At 45.1% G+C, this 20524-nt stretch overlaps 1 protein-coding gene across 1 annotated transcript in view; it reads left to right on the forward strand.

The window, feature by feature from the left end:
* LOC119172799 (uncharacterized) overlaps window positions 1-20524 on the forward strand; it is a 233367-nt gene that overhangs the window by 150393 nt on the left and 62450 nt on the right. Inside the window, exon 2 of the mRNA XM_075893337.1 lies at window positions 19100-19258. Coding sequence (XP_075749452.1) covers window positions 19100-19258 — 159 coding nt within the window. The remainder of the gene's footprint in view (window positions 1-19099; window positions 19259-20524) is intronic.

The raw sequence follows: 20524 nt of genomic DNA on the forward strand, positions 1-20524 counted from the left end.
ATCTAGCCCTTCTTTCTTACCCCCCTTTTCTCCACCCCAAGTGCTGGGTTGCAAGCCGGATGCCAATATCTGGTTAACCTCCCAGCCTTTCTTTTTTTTTCCCTCTCTCTCTCTATATATATATGTGTGGTAAAAAACAAACAAGTTATATACAAAGCTGAATACATTGATTGAAACACAGTGGTACAGTACAATAACTGAGGAGAAAAACTTGCGAAATATTTGTAACACAAGTGATGCATTGTGATAATCAGAAAGGGCTACTTATGTAGGTAGCGGTATGCTGAAATAGGTAAATTTACATTTTCTAATAAAAGTGTTTAACTATATATATGAATTGATCAAAAATATTAAAGTTTTGATGCCCAATAAATCAAATAAACATCAGTAATTACAACAACAAAGAATTATCAAACCTCGTAATTAGAAAAGAGAGAAAATGTTGGCCGACGGTTACGATACTTCTTCATGCGAATTCTGTGCGCAGGGTCATATTCGGACATAGCTGACTGTGTTTGAAGTTCTTGTTTTTCGTGAGGACCAAGCCATGAAACATCTCTTTCTCTCTCTCTCTCTCTCTCTGTGTGTGTGTGTGCGTGTGTGTTTGTGTGTGTGCGTGTGCGTGTGTGTGTGTGTGTGTGTGTGCGTGTGTGTGTGTGTGTGTGTGTGTGTGTGTGTGTGTGTGTGTGTGTGTGTGTGTGTGTGTGTGTGTGTGCGTGTGAAGTAGGATGGAGCCAACTACACCATTACTCGCCTTTCTGCAGATAAGCAGGGCACTTGCCATACATCTTTGTGGTACTATGTGCATTTTGTTGATGCCGCGTGTGGCTGATGACTATGAAAATTTACGGCTGAGCACTTCGCAGTGGGTTTTAAGCAATAAACCACAAACTAGTTGCGCATTTACTATTGGGTAACGACGGGTTGTTATTTTAATCTTCTGCCATAGTAAATTATATCAGTTAACTCGATTATTTGCGAGATATGACGCTGACTTGTGGTATTTTTACTCATGAGTTTCAGGCACCTGTGGCCCCAACGTAATAGTCTAGTGGCTAAAGTACTCGGCTGCTGATCCGCAGGTCGCGGGATGGAATACCAGCAGGCGGCTGCATTTTTGATGGAGGCGAAAATACTGAGGCCCATGTGCTCAGATTTGGGTGCACGTTAAAGAACCCCAGGTGGTCGAAATTTCCAGAGTCCTCTACTACGGCGTCTCTCATAATCATATGGTGGTTTTGGGATGTTAAACCCGACATATCATTATCATTAGGCACCTGTGGTAGAATTCTCACTGCCACGCAAATTTCCCAGGCTGGAATCCATTTCAATCCTGGGTACTTTTTGTCGCTTTTATTTTTTCATGTCTATCGGTTACTCTTTCATGTCTATTGGTTACGTCACCGACAGCTATGGCAACGGTGACGGGAACAGCGTTAGCAATGCCGCTAAACACAGAAACGAATGCAAAGAAGCTTCTCTCTCCTAAAAAGAGATTGCTATTGATAGCGCAAAAAAGCATTCTCTTCCCCTAAATTTCTCCATGCTATTCGTGCGAACTAATTTGAAGGCTAAAGAGTTTACGTTTCAGTGCAATCAGAAACAAAAATGCATGATTAAATTGTGCTCGCAGCATGTGACGCAGTTCAACCGAAAATACAAACAGAACGGACTTTTTTCACAAGTACTGCGTGTATTGCAGACTTCTGACGAACACGTGCGGCCAACAGCTAATGATGGCATGAATGCCTTGACTAAGCGCCGCCTGTAAAGTCATCTTCTGTGCAAGCCGCCTTCGCAAATAGCACCCGTAACGAACCTCACCACACGACCGGAAAGTCGACGGAGGCCGCGCCACTCATAAAAATGCCCCGTTACATTCGCTAAAAGGTTTTGAGTATTCCCTTCACATTTACAAAAATGCGGTATAGACTTAAGGGCATGACAACAACTGAAAAGATTGAATTCGTCTTGAAAACTTCTGCGCTAGGAACGTGCTCGAGCGCTGTCACCTATTCAATGCGGTCGCCCTCACAGTTCGAGTGTCGTCATAGTATGCTGATTCTGCGCGGTACTCTCTGGTATTCGATGATTGGCTTCGTTTGAAAGTGCCGAAGGACTTCTACAGTTGAGGGGCTTGTGAAGCACCCACTGAATAGGCAAACACACATGCACAGATTCTTTCTCGCAAGCAAAGGCCCTCCGGGATATTCGAGTTCGAGCTACGTAGAGTTTTTGAATAACAACGCCCTGGTTGTTATGCTGCAGAGCATCTTCTGTGGTGATTTTATAAACACGTTGTTTTTGTGTGTGTGTGTGCGTTGGTCTACCAAGAAAATCGTGAATAGGCGAGCGTCGCTCGAGTTACCAGCGAGCTCTTCACGGCGACAAACAACTAACTACTGAAAAGGTCGGACTCTTCTAAGGCACCTCTTTCCATCGTTGTGTGTGTGTGGGATGTGGGAGGTGGTTGTAGCTAAAGCTTCTAAACGAACGGCGTCGAAAAGCGTTTTGGATGTAACGCCCTCTCACGAGCAGCAGTCAGTGACACATTGACGTGCGCCGAGCGAGGTAGCTTTGCAAAGAGAGACAATGCGCACCTGTATGGAAGGTGTGCAACTGCTGGTTAAAAACCAAGAAAATGAATAAAGAAACATAATAAAAAAATCTAAAGTGAAGAGTCGCTGTTCACAGTGTGAAAGAGTAACCGAGACAAATATAACCTAAACACCATTAGCGCAAAGGCACCTTGCGATCCTCCATCGTTTTCTCTCTCTCTCAATTTTTCCTTTTTTTATCACGCTTTAATAGTACGGTCCACCACACTGCATTTCGTTTTCTCTCTCTCTTTCTATGTGTTACTTAGTCTCAGTGTGTTTGTTTTTATTTATTTTTTGTTGCATTCAATCATATTTCTCAGCCTGGTCCTGACAGCGCGATCACCTCCCCCTTTGTTTTTTTTTTTATTGCCCGGAAAGCGGCGTCGTTTAAACGTGGGTCGATTTGAGAAGAAATGCGGCCACTTTTGTTGCGTACAACGACGAAGAGGTTTGACTTGGTAGCAGGGTTTAATGTGGTTAACGCCCTTGTGTTGGCACGTGTGCTCCTTCCGCGCGCGGATATAAAATTATCGATCACTCTTCCCTACACGGTCTGTCGCGTTTCAGGCTGCCGGAAACCAACCAACAAACTAGACGGTATTACGATAACCAACAAGCACTGGTTGGAAACAAGTATTCAGTTAAACTGTTGCTATTGTATTCCACATTGTGCGCAGCTTGCGATATTCACTAACTCACTCGTCAGGTTATGGCAAAGTTAGGTTGCTTGGTTTAACGTACCAGAGCAACCCAGGTTATGAGAGACGCCGTAGCGGGGGCCTCCGGATAATTTTGACAACCAGCCATTCTTTAACCTGCACTAGTATCACACAGTTCACGGACCTCTGGCGTTTCACGTCTATTGAAAAGTGACCACCACTGCAGGCATCAAATCCTTGTCCTTATAGTTGGCAGCTGAGCGCCGTAACCATAAGGCGAACGTGGATAGCCCAGGTTATGATGACACGTGTACAAACCGTACTCGCCTTCTGTTCAGTCAGTACATACGAAACTGGGGAAAACGAAAGAAAGTTTCAGTTTTTCGGATTCATGATCCACGATGGGGGTCGGTGCTTCTCGAGACTTTTGACTCTACTCCACGGACGCAGTAGGAACTTGAAACGCCTGCAGTGAAAACACAAGAAAATTTATGTTGTATACATTATTCCGATGGAGCGACATTGTCTTGCATACGTCTCAGTACATCTGCACAATGTGTTCTACGTCGGGTTTGTTTCGCAAGTGAGAGCAGTCACTCGTCCATTTTTTCTGACGGCTGCAAAACGTCCACGTTTGCATGCTGGTCGACGGGGCATAAAAGGACAAAGCGAAATGTATATTGGCTAAGCATCATACAGATCACGATTGTTCTATGCCATAGACACTATTGAACTCGGACGCATGCCTCCGTTACAAGTTCGCGATTTACTCACAGCCGAGTATTCGCATTCCACACGGTGCTTCACAATCTCTATTCGCCTAACATGGCTGCAAGGTAACACCACCGCCAACGGAAGAAAGTGCAACTTACCAGTTATGAGGACGATTGTAGTTATGAGACTTAGGACGTTGTTCTCTGCATGCATAATGTAACTATTAACAATCAGAAAGGTAATTTCACCTACTATATTGCAATAGTATAAACAAAAACCTTAGGGCGGATATCAGAGTCATCATTGCTATGTGATGTGCTGGTATCTTTATCTTGTGCTTGCAGGAAGGTTGATCAATTTTTGCTTTTTGCCTACCATACTTCGAGTATACTGTAGTCAGCCAGAAAACTACAAAAAACTTCAAGAGAATTTGTGACTGCCACGAAAATCAAGTGTTCCATTGGCTATGGACAGTGGCTGGAAACTAATACCAGGTTTTGAGAGGAAGGAGGACAAGCAAAACACAGGCTAATCTAACATAGCAGGAGAGGGATTAAATAACTGTATTAAAATGACAACTTGAGTTGGCGTTCTGTTGACCTAGTATACGTCCACATCCTTTCCGGTGGGTTGAAAAGGTTCAACAACCACATGGTCTTTCTTTATTGACCGAAAGAGCTAGAAAAAATATACCGGTAAAGTTTCAAGCAGCCTTTGCAATGTCTGGTGAAAAACATTGTTTTCGATCTGCCATGCGCAAGCAGTCACACATAGAAATGACACAAAAGTCACACAAAAGAGCTTTCACTGGAAGAGCAACTAGCGAAATTCTATCCCCATGCCAACGCTAGGCTGCTCCAACGTTTTAGACGCGTAGCGAGAGAATGGTTATTCGAGCTCCTCTTCGTGCCAACTGTACTGCAGCACCAGCTTTGCAAACTAGTGTTGTTCCCGTAGGTGAAGGCAAGCAATTCTCGACGTTCGATTTTCCAACCACCTCGGAAACAAGTTAGCCTACGAAGCCGGGGCAAAACGGTTTTCACGGTGGCTCGAAACAGCGCGGCTTTGTTTTACGAGCGTCTCGCGGTTTTTTGTTTGTTTGTTTGCGCACGTCCGCTGATCGAGTGTTTGCAGAAACGAAACAACACACATGCTTGCATGGAGGGTGGGCGGCTCTTTGAAACACTGCCTGTGTGGTTCCGTCTCGTTTTCTCTGGGCGTGCCTGTTCCGTGGCGATAGAAGGAGCAGACAGTTTCCTACGACGTTGTCGAGCTGTGCTGAATAGGAATGGCGGAACCGGAATTAATGTGACACTTGCGTGGCCTTCCTCTCGGCTGATTGGATCGGAGACCGAGTGCGCGGAGGCATTTTCTGCAGCCGTGCACTGAACAAGCCGGTCCGGAATCCAAGAAGCAGCATTTTGCGGATCGGGAGAAAGTGGGAAGAAGAGAAAAGGTGGAACGGGAGAGGACCGTCAAGAAAGTGTGGGGGACCTGGGAGCTCTGCGGGATGGCCGCAATATGGGGAAAGGAGGGGGCGGCCCCGAGTCCATATCGACCGTTCGAAGAAGTCGTCGGCGTGGTTTGAAGCAGGGTGAGGAAACGGCAAAGACGGGAGAGAAAGGAGAGAAAGAGGGAAAGGAGGTGCCCAGGTTTCCCTATGTATATGCACGTGGCTTCCGCTGATCAATAATGGAGCGACGCTGGTTCGGCGTCGCTCTTCCCTGGGGTGGTGTGCCACGCCGCCCCGTCGTTTCGCTCATCTGTCTACGGAAGCGGCTAAATGGGCAAGCAAGCGTGGTGCCCGGGCGAATCCACAGTTAGCCGGCGTTATCGAAGTTCTCGCCCGGCGGCGAATGCTATAGTGTTCCCCCGCTTCCTCCGAGCACGCGGAGTCGACCGCATACCTGAGGGAACCGTAATAACGCTGGAGCGGTCCTTCTCTTCCGAGCGTTTTTCTTCTTTTTTTTTCCTGCGTGCATGTTCTGACGTCTCTGATGTGGATTTTGCGCGGTCGATGGCAGTCGTATTTTGTCAGCGGCACTCGGTCTGGGTTATTCGCTTGGTTAAGAGCACGTGAGATGAGAAAGCGCACTGGCTTATTCATGCGTTGTGCCAAAGTTATGAGTGCTTGAACGTCGAGTGCAAACAAAATGTATCTTCGTTCTTGCGTGTTTACGGACCTACTGAGTCTCGTTGCCCAGGAAGCGCAGAGTCTGTTGCTGAGAACACCAGCTCACAGCCCTCACCAGTACACTACACAGGATAAGGCAGGAGCAAATGATGTGTCCGTTCCTTATTTACGAATTGAGGGGTGGTATCTGCTCTTGTTCAGTCTCAAAAATAAAGAGTTCAGCCACAGGCACTGGGAAGATGCGTGCGACTCTTATTATTTCAGAAATGCTTACGACAAAATAGCACAACTAAACCAACCAATGTCTCAGAAAAGGGGGCTATTCTTAAAAAAAAAAGCCGGAGTCTACAAAATTTGCAGCCAGTCATTGCTTCATCGTAACGTACAACACTGCTATTTTAAACGCAGCCGAAAGAAGGAAGACCACTTCAGAAAGTTCAGCGCGAGCCAGACACTGAAGAAGCACCGCACCTGTATATACACATGGAGTTTTCATTTGTTATTCCACGTATTTTACATGTGACTGCAAAGAAATTAATTTTAATTGCAGTTTACCTAAGTCACATCACTTCCTCTCTTTTTAACCAGATATGTGAGGTTTCACTCTCCAAAACCACCGTATGAATATAAGAGACGCTGAAGTGCAGGACTGTGGAAATTTCGGCCACCTGGGGTTCTTTAACGTGCACCCAAATCTGAGCACACGAGCCTGCAGTATTTTTGCCTCCATCGAAAATGCAACTGAAGCAGGCGGAGGCGAGATTCGATCCCGTGGCCTGCTGGTCAGCAGCCGAGTACCTTAACCACTGGACTACCGCGGCGGGGCTCCTTGATTTTTAGCTTCCGAAGGGTTGCACAGACGCCTTGGAAGTCAACTAATTTCTCCTGGGGCCATTCACACACTCATTACAAAAAAAAAAAAGCTGTATGTAGTGGAATGCGCACCAATATACTCGATGCATTATTGAGTTCAGACGCATGTACTGTTCCTCCTTCCGTCATTACCATTGCCTGCAAAAGCGAGAAAGAAAGAAAAGAAAGTCCAATGAGGCAGCATGTGGGTACTCAGACAGTGCCCATTCATCACGTATATTAATGACCTGCCAATCGCACTACCCGAAGCCGGCTCTTTCACTTACGTTGACAATAACGCATTGTTTTACCAAGGTATAGTCGCTGTCCAAGCTGCCACTGGTACAGCGTCTTCTTCGGGGCTCACCGCATTTTTCTTTATGAGCGCCCACTTCTCTTGCACAACTGTATGTGGCGACCCAGACTCGTTGAATTCTTTCCAACAAGAAAGGAAGTGCGCATATATGCTGAGGCAATCTAAGGAAGTAATTTTTGTTCGCTGTGTACAGTCATGTCTGGAAGGAGCAGCTTTGAAAAACTATGTACTTTTCCATTCTCTTCTTTCCTTAGGAGTCATTTCACTGAGTAACACATTGTCACTGCTCTTGGCCGGCATTCACGAACGATTTTCTGGCAATAGTGCGGCTCTTAAGTAAACAAAAATTTGTAAATGGTCCATTCAACTTAAAAGCGATATTATTTATTCTCGTTTTTTTAACAATGCGTAAGTTATGATGCTGCAATGTTCCTTTCCTAGAATACGTAGGCTACGTAATGTTTTTATTATTCATTATTGATCTTGGTGACTGTATCACCAGTTGGTTGGTTATACGCGTTCGTATTGATATGTGGGGTTTAACGTCCCGAAACCAGCCCATGGTTATGAGAGACGCCGTAGTTGAGGGCTTCGGAAATTTCGATGACCTGGGGTTCTTTTACGTGCACCCAAATTTGAGCACACGGGTCTACAACATTTTCATCTGTATCGAAGATGTAGCTGCCACAGCCGGAATTTGATCCCGCAACCTGCATGTAAGTCAGCAGCCGAGTACCTTAATCACTACGCCACCGTGACGAGGCTTACGCGTCCGTATTGTACCACTGTAGTGAAGCAAGCAGATGCATACTTCCTTATATGGACATGCCAATGGTTATAGCCGTAACGCTAACGTCATCTCCTGTAAGCCGGCATTCGGTACAGCGACGCAACCGGTTACGACCACTGGATACATGACAACACATTCCACAAGACACTACGTCGTTTCATACACATCACCGGCCTAACGGCGCACATTTATTAATGCGCATACAGGCACAAAATATAATGCTTTAAGGCCAAGCCCATGATACAATAAAAAAAAAGAACTACATAAAACACTAAAATATTAGCTTGAGAAATACAGGATATGAGTCCATACTCTTCTTTTTTTCTGGTGATGCATGCGTCAAGAGCAAGGGTCTCATTCTGGGAAACTTTATGCTTTCAGGGATTATGGGAGGCTTTTCTTGGTCAGCTGCCAACTCGCAAAAGGTCAAAGTACTGCGAGACGTCAGCTCGCAATAAGGAGTGTTCTACGCTCGCCGTCGTGGCTACGAGCGGCGCTGGCTAACGCACCAGGATTTGCATGCACAGAAATAACATATAGAGGCAACGGCAAGACGACCGTCACCGTACCTCAATTGGTAAAACATTGCACGCATTATCCGAAGCTAGTAGGTTCAGTACCTGATAGCGACAAGTTGTGACAAGTTGTGTTGTCACCTGCTTTACTTTTTTACGTTGGTATCGTTATTACTACGCTACATTTAAATAATACAAATAGCATTCCCTGTACTTTCTTTGGCCTCACTGTCTATTTATTTCAGTAGATTATGAAAACTTGAGTAATTCCCCTTCTTTTGTTTCTTCCCGAGAAGATAGACACACATGAGTAACCATCGAGAAGCTACCGTTATGCTTCCTCAGACAGACCGTTTTGTATCTTTCGTAAAAACACATAGATAAACATTAATAATGGAAGATTATTCGCTACTGTGTATCATAGAAGCTCTCCTCACTCACTCACTCAATCACTCACTCATTCAAATTGACATTTTTGAAGGCTTATCCCTACTCTCAGACCCCCGCATTCGAGGCAAATAAGGAACAATCTAATCTACAACTAATTAGGTTGAGTTGCGCCGTTAAAAAGAAGGATTACACTCTTGAAGGAGCAAAACAATAAGCCTCGAGCACGCGCATTAGCTGTCCCCGCAGCTAATTAATAAAATTTTCAGCGCAGAAGAACATCTCCGTGTAGAAGTAATTTCGTCCACGTGGATGGTTATCGCAGTAATGCCGACTTCTTGAAATGCAAAGCCGACCTGGATCTGACTGGAGAGATGACTGAAAAAAAAGATTAAAAAGAAAATCGAGGCGCACGTTTTCTCCGAAATTGACCTCATTTCATCAAATCAGACTATTACTCTATTTTTTGCTTTCCTCGTAATCGAAACTCACTCCGGGTGGGCACGCAGCTTGCAAGCCGCAATTATCTTGGCCCGCCGTCTACCACGCGAGATTAAACCAGTCGAGCTAACTGCGGATCCCAGACTTTGCCGCACCACCGCTCCAGCGGGAGCTGCCCGCATCCTTCTAATCCGCTTTTCATTTCAACGCACCAAACTGGCGGGGCGGCCGGTATAGCTCAGAAAGGGTCATATAGAGGCCCTACCGCTACATGGCGATCGTTGGCTGCCCGAGGAAGGGAACGATGTTGAGGATTTCGGAAGACTCCCGCGGGATAATAAAGGACCTTTTCCCGGTAAATCGATCGCAAGGCTAGACAGGATAATGCGTGTGTACAGTACGTATTCCGCTCTGTGCGTGTACGCGCGGCCTTATCGCATCACCGGCGTACGAACTATGCCGTAGCTATCGGCCGTGTTTTCCCCACGGAACTTATTCCCGTCATTTTCCTTCTTGTTCATTCGTTTCCTTCATCTTTATTTTTAGATGAGATCTAGGCTCGGTTTCAGGTTCGTCAGCAAAGAGAAGACCTCTCATTGCCATATTCGCTTGGTTGAGTTGGTTTAAATCTCAGTCGCGCCGAAGATACTACCTGGTACACTCGAGCCCCTCGGCTTTTAGGGTTTTTGTTGTTCCTGTTGTCGATGCCAAAGTTTGAGTCTACGCGGTGGTAGTGAATTACTTTGTGCAGCAGTAAAGGGCTTAGTCCTGACATTGACTGTCTTGGGCTTGGCGGAATTAAAAAACCGCTACTTGGAGGTCACCGAGAACGGGAGGACACAATGTTACCGAGCAGGAACAGATATATGCATTTCACTAAGTGCACCTAAACTTCAACCTAAGACTGAAACGTTTAAAAATATCTATTGGTACGTGTACTCAGAAGGATGTTGCTTGGTCAATTGTGAAGGACAGACATCACAAAGACAAATTTTACGTTTGTTTTCTTGCAAGTGTATGAATGAATGAATAAAGTTAACTTAAAGTCCGGAAGTGCCCTTCGGGCGAACTTGAACTGGTATAGCGCATTACGGAGAAGAAGAAACGGCCGAGGAGACCGACACAAGAGGACAGAGCGCTAACTTCCAACTCTAACTCTAACTCGGCCGTTTCTTCTTCTCCGTAATGCGCTATACCAGTTCAAGTACGACGAACCAACTCGCCCAATCTTCAACACTCGTGCCCTTTGGGTGAGGTGGGGGGAAGAGGTGCTTTTTCATCAATACTTATAGTTTTCATTGTCATGTGTATTATAGATTGCGAGTTTTTTTTTCTTCTTCATTTCACACTTATAGTTCCAAATCCTGTCTAGTTGCTGTAATTCACTGCCATTGTCTGACACCATAACGGTTTCTGTTCCTGGTCGCGTGGTTTGAAAGATGCGCGATCATGCTAATACGTCAAAGTGGGGATAAACGAATTGAGTAAATCAAGGTAAGCACGATGTAACACTCAGATAATCCAAGACCCCTTCTATTATCCTATTGAGCTGGTTACCCCCGTACGTGAGATTAGCGCTAAACACACAGACCACTCATGCGAGCAAGCTGATGTTTATGATCAGGCATAACTACGCCGTTGCGAACAGCTCGCGAACTTCTAAACCACCTGTACCACACAACAGGCGTAGCAACAGAGCCGTGACTTCATCGAGTTACAAACATGGCCACAAAAAATAAAAAAGCTAGTGACGGCGTGTGCCTGTCATGGCCTTTCCACTCGCAGCTTTCCATTAAGCTGTCTCTCACACCTGCCACTCTCCTGCCGCCAACCTGAGCGCGACGACATTGTCTCCGACACGCTACCCCGGCTAACTATGCGAGCACGCGGCGATGGCAATGTTTGCAAACCCGCGCTCCCGCCCACCTTCGCTCACTGTCGGCAGCACGCGCAGCGAGTGAAGGGGACGCCACGAGTAAGCACGCAGACGCACCCCTCATTACCCGCAAATGCAAACGAGCATCGCCGAGCGAAAAGCAGTGTGACGCTCCAGGCGGCAAGGCGAGCGGGTCAAGACCGCTCCTAATCGGACGCATAAACGTGACTCGTTAGCGGCAAGGTCCACGTCATCCCCGTTACAGAGCATGGGAGAGAATGTTTTTGACAGATTGTGGTCCACTTATCTCCCGCGGCGACTACTTGCGCAATTAGACGCGCGCGCCGGCCGCACCTTTCAGACGGCTAAGCGATGAACGCTAAACTATGTCTAGCGTGAGCGCTTGCTCGCTCACTTGCCGTAGGGTTTCCAGGCGCTAACGAACGGCGCAAGAAGTGTCGGCAGCGAAACGCAGACCGGAAGAGAAGCAGAAAAAAAAAAGAGACGGATGGGGAAAAGAGGGAGAAGGGAAAAAAGAGGCGCGGGAGCACTGACAGCCAGGCGGCCGGGAAAGAAAAGGAAAATGAGCACGGCGGGCTGGTTGGGTGAAGGCTTTTGGAAGCACTCGACGTAAGATGAAGCGCCGAAGCTGCGGTACCCAGGGGCGACGGACGTTTTATAACGCCCGGGCCACACATGTCTCCGAAACCGAAGGCAAAAGTAAATGGCACGCGCACACGAACAGGCAGGGGGTCCGAAGGGCACCGAGGCTTTGAAAAGAGCTATGGGGATTGATAAAAGTAAAGGAAGACCATAAAGTATAGTCGTTCTCCTTCTCTCTCTCTTTGTGAGTAGCATGACCGTGTAATGTTCGCTCCATTCTTTTCGTCACTCTCAACACCCTCCACCTCCTGTCTCCACCCGCCTTTTTCTAGATATCATACAACGCTTTGCTTGAAAATCACCTCATTTTCTTCAGCACCCCTTCGCCATTTTTTATCGTTTTCAACTATTTATTTATCCACCCGTTTCTTTCTTCTCTAGCGTTCGTCGTCGACATCGTGAGCGGGCTTTTCCGTGCGCTCCGTGTTCCGAGTACAGATTTGTTCTCTCTCTCTCTCGCTTTCTATGCTTACCTTTTTTCTTAACCTTTTTCTGACATGTTTGTCACTTTATGGGAGTCGTGTCGGAAACGATTGAGGCGTTAGACGTAGCAAGGAAAGAAAAATCAGTGGGGGGGGGGGTCGCTTTAATCGATGATTGGCCCTCGTTGGACATGGTCAGGAGAATGAGAACTTTTCGGTGCGTATCTGCCGACGGAGTTTCACGCCGAAAACGAGGGTGTGGAGGGAGCGAAGGAGGCTGAGAAGAAGTGCGACACCGTACGACTTCTTGTGCGTGGAGGCGATGGAAAGACGCGTCATCGGCGATGGTGCCGAGGCAAACACGTGGCGGACATAAGACGAGAACGACGAAAACTGAAGCAGCCTACAGTCCCTCACGAGGAAATGTTTGCGCGGTAAAAAAAAAGTAAAAGAAGGGGAGGCCGCACTGGGCGTGTTTTGTCGTCATTTTTTCTCGCGTATGCGTGTTCCGTGTTTTGTGCGTCCTTTTCTTTTCTTTCTTACCCTCATCTCGTCCCGCTTTCGTCGTGGTTGATGGTGACGTTAAAGAGACGACACCAGGCGAACCGCGTCGATCGGCGACGAGAAAACGCCGACAGCGTGCAAGCTTGATTGCTTCGTGAATATCGAGTGTCGTGAAAGCGAGCCGAAATTGAAAAGAAAATAATGGAACTGTCGAAACTTCAAAAGGACAGAAAGGATCGAGTGAATAGGCTGAAGTTCAGAAACTCGCAATAAAGAACTTAAAAAAAAAGAAAGGTTACCGACCACGCTGTTCCAACCTATTCGGTACCACCTTATTCGGGCCCACCGAAGCGGTTCTCATCTCGGTTTGAGAGATTTTTAATAAGGTAGGACAGGTCGCCCCGGTACTGGATACCAATTTTTACGGCCCTTATTTTTTTTTCGAAATTGTTCAGCGAAATTACGGTCTCCGTTGCTCCGTTGAGGTTACAGCGACGGAATTGTGCGTTTCCCTCGCGGCCGCTCACGTCAAGGAGGTCGTTTGAATTTATTCTGCTCCGCTGGCAGCTGCTTTTGAGAGGGGCCTGAGCGTTTGGGTTTTCAAGAAAGGGTGGAGGCAGTGATGTCGGACTTTTTTTCTTTCGTGCGTAACGGAGCATGCATGATCAGCTTGCGGTTTAACTTTCAAACAAACGAAAAGCGTTGCTCTACTTTGAAACTATTGCCCCCAATGTCTGATCCCATACGAGCACAAGACGAAACGATTGTTGGTAAGATGAAGGTAGTTTTTGTATAAAAAATAAAGATTCTGCTGATAAAACACTCCACGGGACTAATTATATTTTTTTAATGTGCGTACAAACACAGGTCTTTGCGCTTAGCAACCAGCCTGATATTATCTGGCTTCTCAAATATTATTACTAATAATAAGGCTTAACGTCCATAAATTACGATAACTCACGGTACACGGGTCTGTAGCGTATCGCCTTCACCGAAATGTTTCCGCCACGGCCGGTATCGAGCCCGCGACTAACGGGTCGGCAACAGAGCACCATATTTACTGTACCCCCTTGCTTATTCACGAATTTTTAGCGTGGTCATATCTTTAGCCTGGACATATCGGTATTACCGGAAATCAATTAGCCGATGATGCAGCCCGCTCAGCCCATGAAGAAACCTGTGTAGTCCCGATTCCTCTATCAAGGAATGATGCAGCAAGACAACTTTACCTGCTGGCTCGAGATCTCACACGCACGTTCTGGTCGCTCCCTAGCTTCCAAAGGTGTCAATTTTATGAACTGGATCCTTCGCTCAAGCTAAAGCTACCATCACAACTTTCCCGCTCCCATGCGACACTGTTATGCCGCCTTTGGTTGGGTGTTGCATTCACAAAGGTGTACTCCTTTCGCATTGGTATGGCAGACACTCCTACATGCGACTACTGCGGAGCTGAAGAGACCATCGAACACGTCCTGTGCAGCTGCGCTTGCTACGACACACAGCGATGCCAGCTCCGGATGGTTTTGAATCAACTTTACCCCGGACCATTTTGTGTGCAGAAGATACTAGGACCTTGGGCATCTGCCTCAGTTGCGCAGAAAGCAACTAAAGCACTGCTACTTACCTTAAGTCAACAAACCTGAGCGACCGCCTGTAGACTGTGTGTGCTCCCCAAGTGTGCTCGTGATTGTGTGTACCTTCTCATCTTTCTGCAACCTCTTTTCTCCCCTTTATTCCTTCCCCAGTGCAGGGTAGCAAACCGGATGTGCGTCTGGTTAACCTCCCTGCCTTTCCTTGCATCTTTATCTCTCTCTCTCTTTAGCGTGGTAGTGGCTTATTAAATACCACCCCTAGCCCTCTCGTTTATGTTTTTATTTTCGCGCATCTACATTTCTGTGCCCCTATTGCAGCGTAGCAAACAAAATGCTACAATTCTAATCAATCTCCCTGTCTTTCTCTCAATTTGCTCCATATCTTTTTAGAACACGTATAAGTTATGAATTGGATTAATATAGTACATATTCATGCAAAACATAGTTTTTAGCACCCTGCTGTAGCAGCTTCGATTCTTCAGTCCTAAAACTCCGACTCATAGTTCTTATTTATGACCAATCTTCAGGCAATCATTAACAAAAAAGGGGGCGGATATATACAATCATTAGCAAAAAAAGGGGGGGGGGAATAAAAAGTTTTGGCTAACGTTACAATGAAACGCCTGAATTGGCCTCTTCGACAAGAGGAAAAAAACAATTCTATTCTCTCTATAGGTCAGCCTAGTCATTCTAATGAAGTGGATTAGCCATGCACGCTGCGTCACATCGCTAAATGGCACAAAAGGCCCCTAATTAGTCCGAGTAAGCAACAGCTAAACCTCGTTTTCTCCTTTTAACTCGTTTAAAACACACTCGTCAGGATGCGTTCCTTGTTTTCGAAAGACTCTCCACTGCAGAGACGCCCAAGCCTCGGCAGGTAGCAGAATCAATAATATAGCCAGACAGCTCCTAATTTATCACAAGTGCATGTTATTTGGCTTTGTTAATTGAGTGATCTAACTGGATAGACTTTATGTGTGTTTCATGCGGTTGTGACCAATACTCAGTGTTGGCATTCAAAAGCCCGCCACCGTTTTGTGTATGTCTGCTTCACAAGAGTCTGATTACGACTAACGCGGCGAGTGAACGCCATACTCGAAATTGATGTATTATTGCAAGCAACAACGCTTCCTCACAAATATTCCTGCATAGGTTCGTGTATTTGAGTGTTCTGCTTCTTAAGGCACTACAGTATTGAGTGACACTCTTGTTTATATTGCGACCGACCAACCGACCAGCTCCATTAAGGTTACAAATAAATAAAACAAGGATTAGCAACAGTTGGAACCATTAAAACAAAGCGATAAACTAAGCACAACGAAACAAAACAACGTGAAACCAAGAAACAAGTATTCAGATAAATAAACTGAATGTAAAGCAAGACAAGTACAGAAACACAGATGTAGCAGAAAACCGAAAGCAATCACTGAAAAGTCGAGCACTTGCTTTCAGCTTTCTGCATATATAAAAAGCGTTCTAAAACTCGAGTGCGATGGTATGAAATCGATAGTTCGGGCTTAGTGTAGGACTTAAATAATTGCGATAGCAAATATATTCACACTCACGGCTGGATTTCGCCGCCGGCGTCGCCATCACTCACCGTTTATGTACACGCATTTATATATATGAAAACACAAGAAAGAAAAATAATCCAGTGCACAGAATCGAATGTCGGACCTGTGAATTGTGACTCAAGGAAACTGACTTAAGGAGCACAGCAGGACACACAATACACTGAAACGTGATTATCATTTCTACACATTCAAGTGAAGCATTATGATCACTTCAACCTTTTCTACACTTTCTTTAACTTAGGTAGCACGCTATTAAGGGACGTAGTGAACTGATTAGTACTTAGCTCAAGTACGCTTATTGAAGCTATTATTGTTAGAGTACCGAAGTCCTCAGCTACTCGAATCGTTTATCATTAGCGAATAGTGCATTAAGCTTGGCAAAAAATGCTTTTTGTCTGTTGGTAAAAGCGAGTTCCGGAAGAACCATGGCGGTGCTCGGAATGTTCACAATAAATGGCAATTCGGGAATGCTCGTCGTTAATGAGTTTCTGTAGCTTAAGACATCATGGTACGAAATACGAAAATTGCATTTGTTTTTTTCCATGCACTTCACCTGAAATCTTTCTTTTTACCATAGAAAAAAAACACTATAACTGCATCTCTCGGAAGAATGTTTGCGGGAGGTGGTATCAGAGATTTCGAAGGCAAGTAGTGTTATGCAAATGAAATAAATGCGGCTTGTCTGTTCCCGATTGCCAAGTTATCTTTGTTGTTCATCGCAAAACAGGCTCAAGTGCTCATGCGTTAGGCTCCAGGAATCTAAAAATTGCCGATACGCTGATTAAATGGTATTCGTGTGCGAACCTTGGTGGTGCGTAGTGTTTCTCTGCATGACGACAAGGTGTGGCCGAAGAGAGTTTTGTGACCACCTTCGCAAAGCGCTTGGCGTTTTGAACGTTGTGAACACATTCGCTAAAGCGCGTCCTTTCAAAGAATATAAACAACGTTTGTGTGTTTACAGCATCGGCGAGGATGGAGGCTGGGTTAAGATGAAAAACAATGGAATTTCATGACATCAATAAGAAACAAAATATTAAAGAAAATAATGACAGGAAGAAGGTTGCGGCTCAGCAAACGCAACGAGTTGAAATCCCACAAGCTGTATGCAGAACATACACAAGACCGAATAACATGCCGGACCAACTGTTACGCCAATATGCATGTCTCAGTGTGAATGGTTAGGACGCGTCGTGTGATCCGAAGCCACCTGGTTTTGTTTGGAACTGGCTCCGCGGAAACGTATTTCAAGAAGTTATCAACAAATAGCCATCATTTGGGTGTACGTACCCACACATCTACATGAGAGTTGTGTACCTGTAAGAAAGCGCTGAGAATCAGATAAAAAATTTCAGCCGATTTTATCAAAAGCGAATCAGGCTCCCTCGCAGCATATAATTTTTGATGTTCTCCTAAGCGTCTACATCATTCCCCCTTCGCTAAGTACTCTGTTTGCACTTGCATTTATGTTCAACGGACTTGTCTTGCCCACTCTTAACTGCCTTTTATTATGCATTTTCCGCTTGGATCTGGAGATTCGTGCCACTGTTTACCTGGTATCTCACAAGAAAAGCACCATACACTATGTCAAACATTGTCTCGCCGTTTAAGTCACAAATAACGCTGTTCAGCGAACCGGTAAAGCCATGTCTACATGCTCTCGCAGATATAACTTGATTGCTGAAAAATAACACAAGGCCTTTACCTCCTCCCAATCAATTTATCCATAGACGCACTGGTTTTAGGAGCAAACAAGAGTTGGTGACTTGTGTTGCAAATAAAAAGTCCTATATTTTTCGCCCCAAAAAATGCCCGTTACTCAAGATGTCACCTTCAGAAGTCTCATAATTCGACCATTATATCGTGGCACCAATTTTATCCTGAAAAAAAAACAGAAACAGCTTAAAATTCACATTGCATAACACTGCTATTATATTCCCTAAGTATAGCACCGGAGCACACCTGCGAACACTTTTAGCTTCGAATAATTCTTGCACCTGCGTATGCCGCCGAAAAGCGGTGCTAAGTGTGAGGTATGGTTTGTGTTGGTTCGATATACTCCCGTATATCTATGGGATCGACAATTTTGACCATGTTGTGGTGAAAAATTGCAAAAATTTCACGGAACACCCTTGCAAATTGAAATTATGTCGGTGTGGCGAATGATCTAACGTGTTTTTGTGGTTTGTATTTGCTCAATTCAAGCTGCATATTTATTGCTGAGAGAAAGGAATAGCTTCACCTTTTATGTGTGTACTACTCGCGTGGTTTCTTAGTTTTCATTCCTAACACGCGATGTTCTCTAATTTCAGTACAAGTGTGTTCTATCCCAGCCGTAGCGGTCGCCTTTCGATGGAGACTAAGTTTCAGAGGCGTGTGTACAGTACGATGTGAGGGCACGTTAAAGAACACCAGATGGTAAAATCTTCCGGAGCCCTCCCTACGGCGGCTCTCATAAGCATATCCTGCCTTTGGAACGTCAAATCTCAGTTTTCCTTCTTCTTCATCTTCTTCATCATCTTCTTCTTCCTCATCTTCATCTTCATCGTCATCTTCATCAGCATCTTCTTCATCTTCATCTTCATCACCATCTTCTTCTTCATCTTCATGTTTATTATTATTATTATTATTATTATTATTAGTAGTAGTAGTAGTAGTAGTAGAAGTAGTAGTAGTAGCAGTAGTAGTGGTAGTAGTAGTAGTAGTAGTAGTAGTAGTACAATGCCCTAAGCTCCAAGCCTCTGTTCACTTAAAAAACAAGCACCTGTTAATTGTTTCACGCTTTCATTACGTCTATCCACATCAACATAGATTTTGTCTATGATGTTGTCTCGTATTCTTTTTGAAAGGAACCGAAGTAAGGAGAGATTGACGTCCATATGTGGCATCGGCTACTCTACTTCTTATTCTTTCAGGAGTTGTTTTTCTTGCAATGTTCGCCGCACAGAAACAAAAAAAAAAGAAACTACCCAAACAAACTTTCGCGTACACTAAGCGTAGCTTCAACTACACAATTGTCGCTAACATTGCGTTTTTTTTCTTTTTTTTCTTCGTCTCTTCCAGCCACCAGCGCCACCGAGGCGACGTGCGAGTCGGACGCGGACTGCCGGCGTCTGAGCTTCCAGGCTGCCGCCGTGGGCATCGCATGCGACGCATCGACGCGCCGCTGCGCCTGCACCAACCGGACGCTCGTGCTCACGCGCCGCGGAACGTGCCTGCCCAGTGAGTTTCCGGCTTGGTTTGTTTTACAGGAAAAATAGAACTGTTGTCTTTACCAGAGTACCGAAGCAAAGTGTGTTTCAAACATCAGGCACAGCTACTCGCGAGTGCTGTGGGTTACATATCTTATATATATATATATATATATATATATAATCGGCTGAAACTATTGTGAATTGTGCAAAATAAAATCAAGACTACCACTGCTAAATATACAATATTTGGGGGTGTGTGTGAATACAAAATAATATTGACCTTAATATGAAGATGTGCTTATTTAGAGCGATTTCCCTTTTTCAATAAGTGAAATCAAAAACACGTACCTTAACTATGCACTGCTTTTTACATCTCTAGTTAGACCTGAATCCAATAGAGCTAGTACATGGCAGGTAGGCATAAAGAGCAACCAAGGTCAAAATAATATACAAATGCTTGGATGCCTAGCAGGAATAGTCACTTATACTAAAGTCGTAATAAATAAAGAAACTGTGTAAATACAACGCCGGCCATGTAGTCTACACAGTTGTAGAAGATACAGCTGTTCAATTCTATCGTCGACGTCCATATCTCCCAAGAATTGGGTCAGTGGAAGCATAGCACCTATTTGAACGCTTGATATTCTATGCGATGACAAAACCATATTTCATCAAGTTCAGTCACCGTTAGCCAATTTGCGACACATGTTAAGTGCAAATGTAGAAGCAGAGAAAGGACACGCCTAACACATGCTGGATACCATCTAACAATGTGTGAAATAATTCATGCTAGAATACAGGGCATGCAAACCCAGACGCAAGAAGAAGGTCTAGGCTCTACAAGGGCAAAGCTCGGTGTTTGTTGTGTATTGACTACTTTCTTTTCTGCAATGTTGCATGACCAGTCTTTTACTGTGAATACTTGTAAGTAGCTCATCTCTAAATTTTTTCACGCAAAATAACCTTCTTTGTAGGCATTACATATTTAAGCAAGCAAAGTACGCGCAACCTAATATCTGTAGCCTTCGCTGCTTTCCCTTATGACCCTTCCTTGAGAACATGCCCGCAGCAGGAAGCGCACCCCTAAGCGTTATGGCAGGCAGCTTGCAGTGTGCGAACATTGCGCCACCCGTTCACTCGTGCTTAGCAACGAGAGACGGAGCGCAATTCTCCTGCGCGCTTTCTTGATATAACGTAAAGCAACCAAGTCATCCACAACTCATCTAGCGCGATTCGTCTCTTTCCCACAAGTTACCATGCATGCTCTAAAGAGCTAGATTAATTCTAGTGGCGT

Source organism: Rhipicephalus microplus, chromosome 4 (genome assembly GCF_043290135.1).
Source record: "Rhipicephalus microplus isolate Deutch F79 chromosome 4, USDA_Rmic, whole genome shotgun sequence".
In the NCBI taxonomy this organism is placed as follows: Eukaryota; Metazoa; Arthropoda; class Arachnida; order Ixodida; family Ixodidae; genus Rhipicephalus; species Rhipicephalus microplus.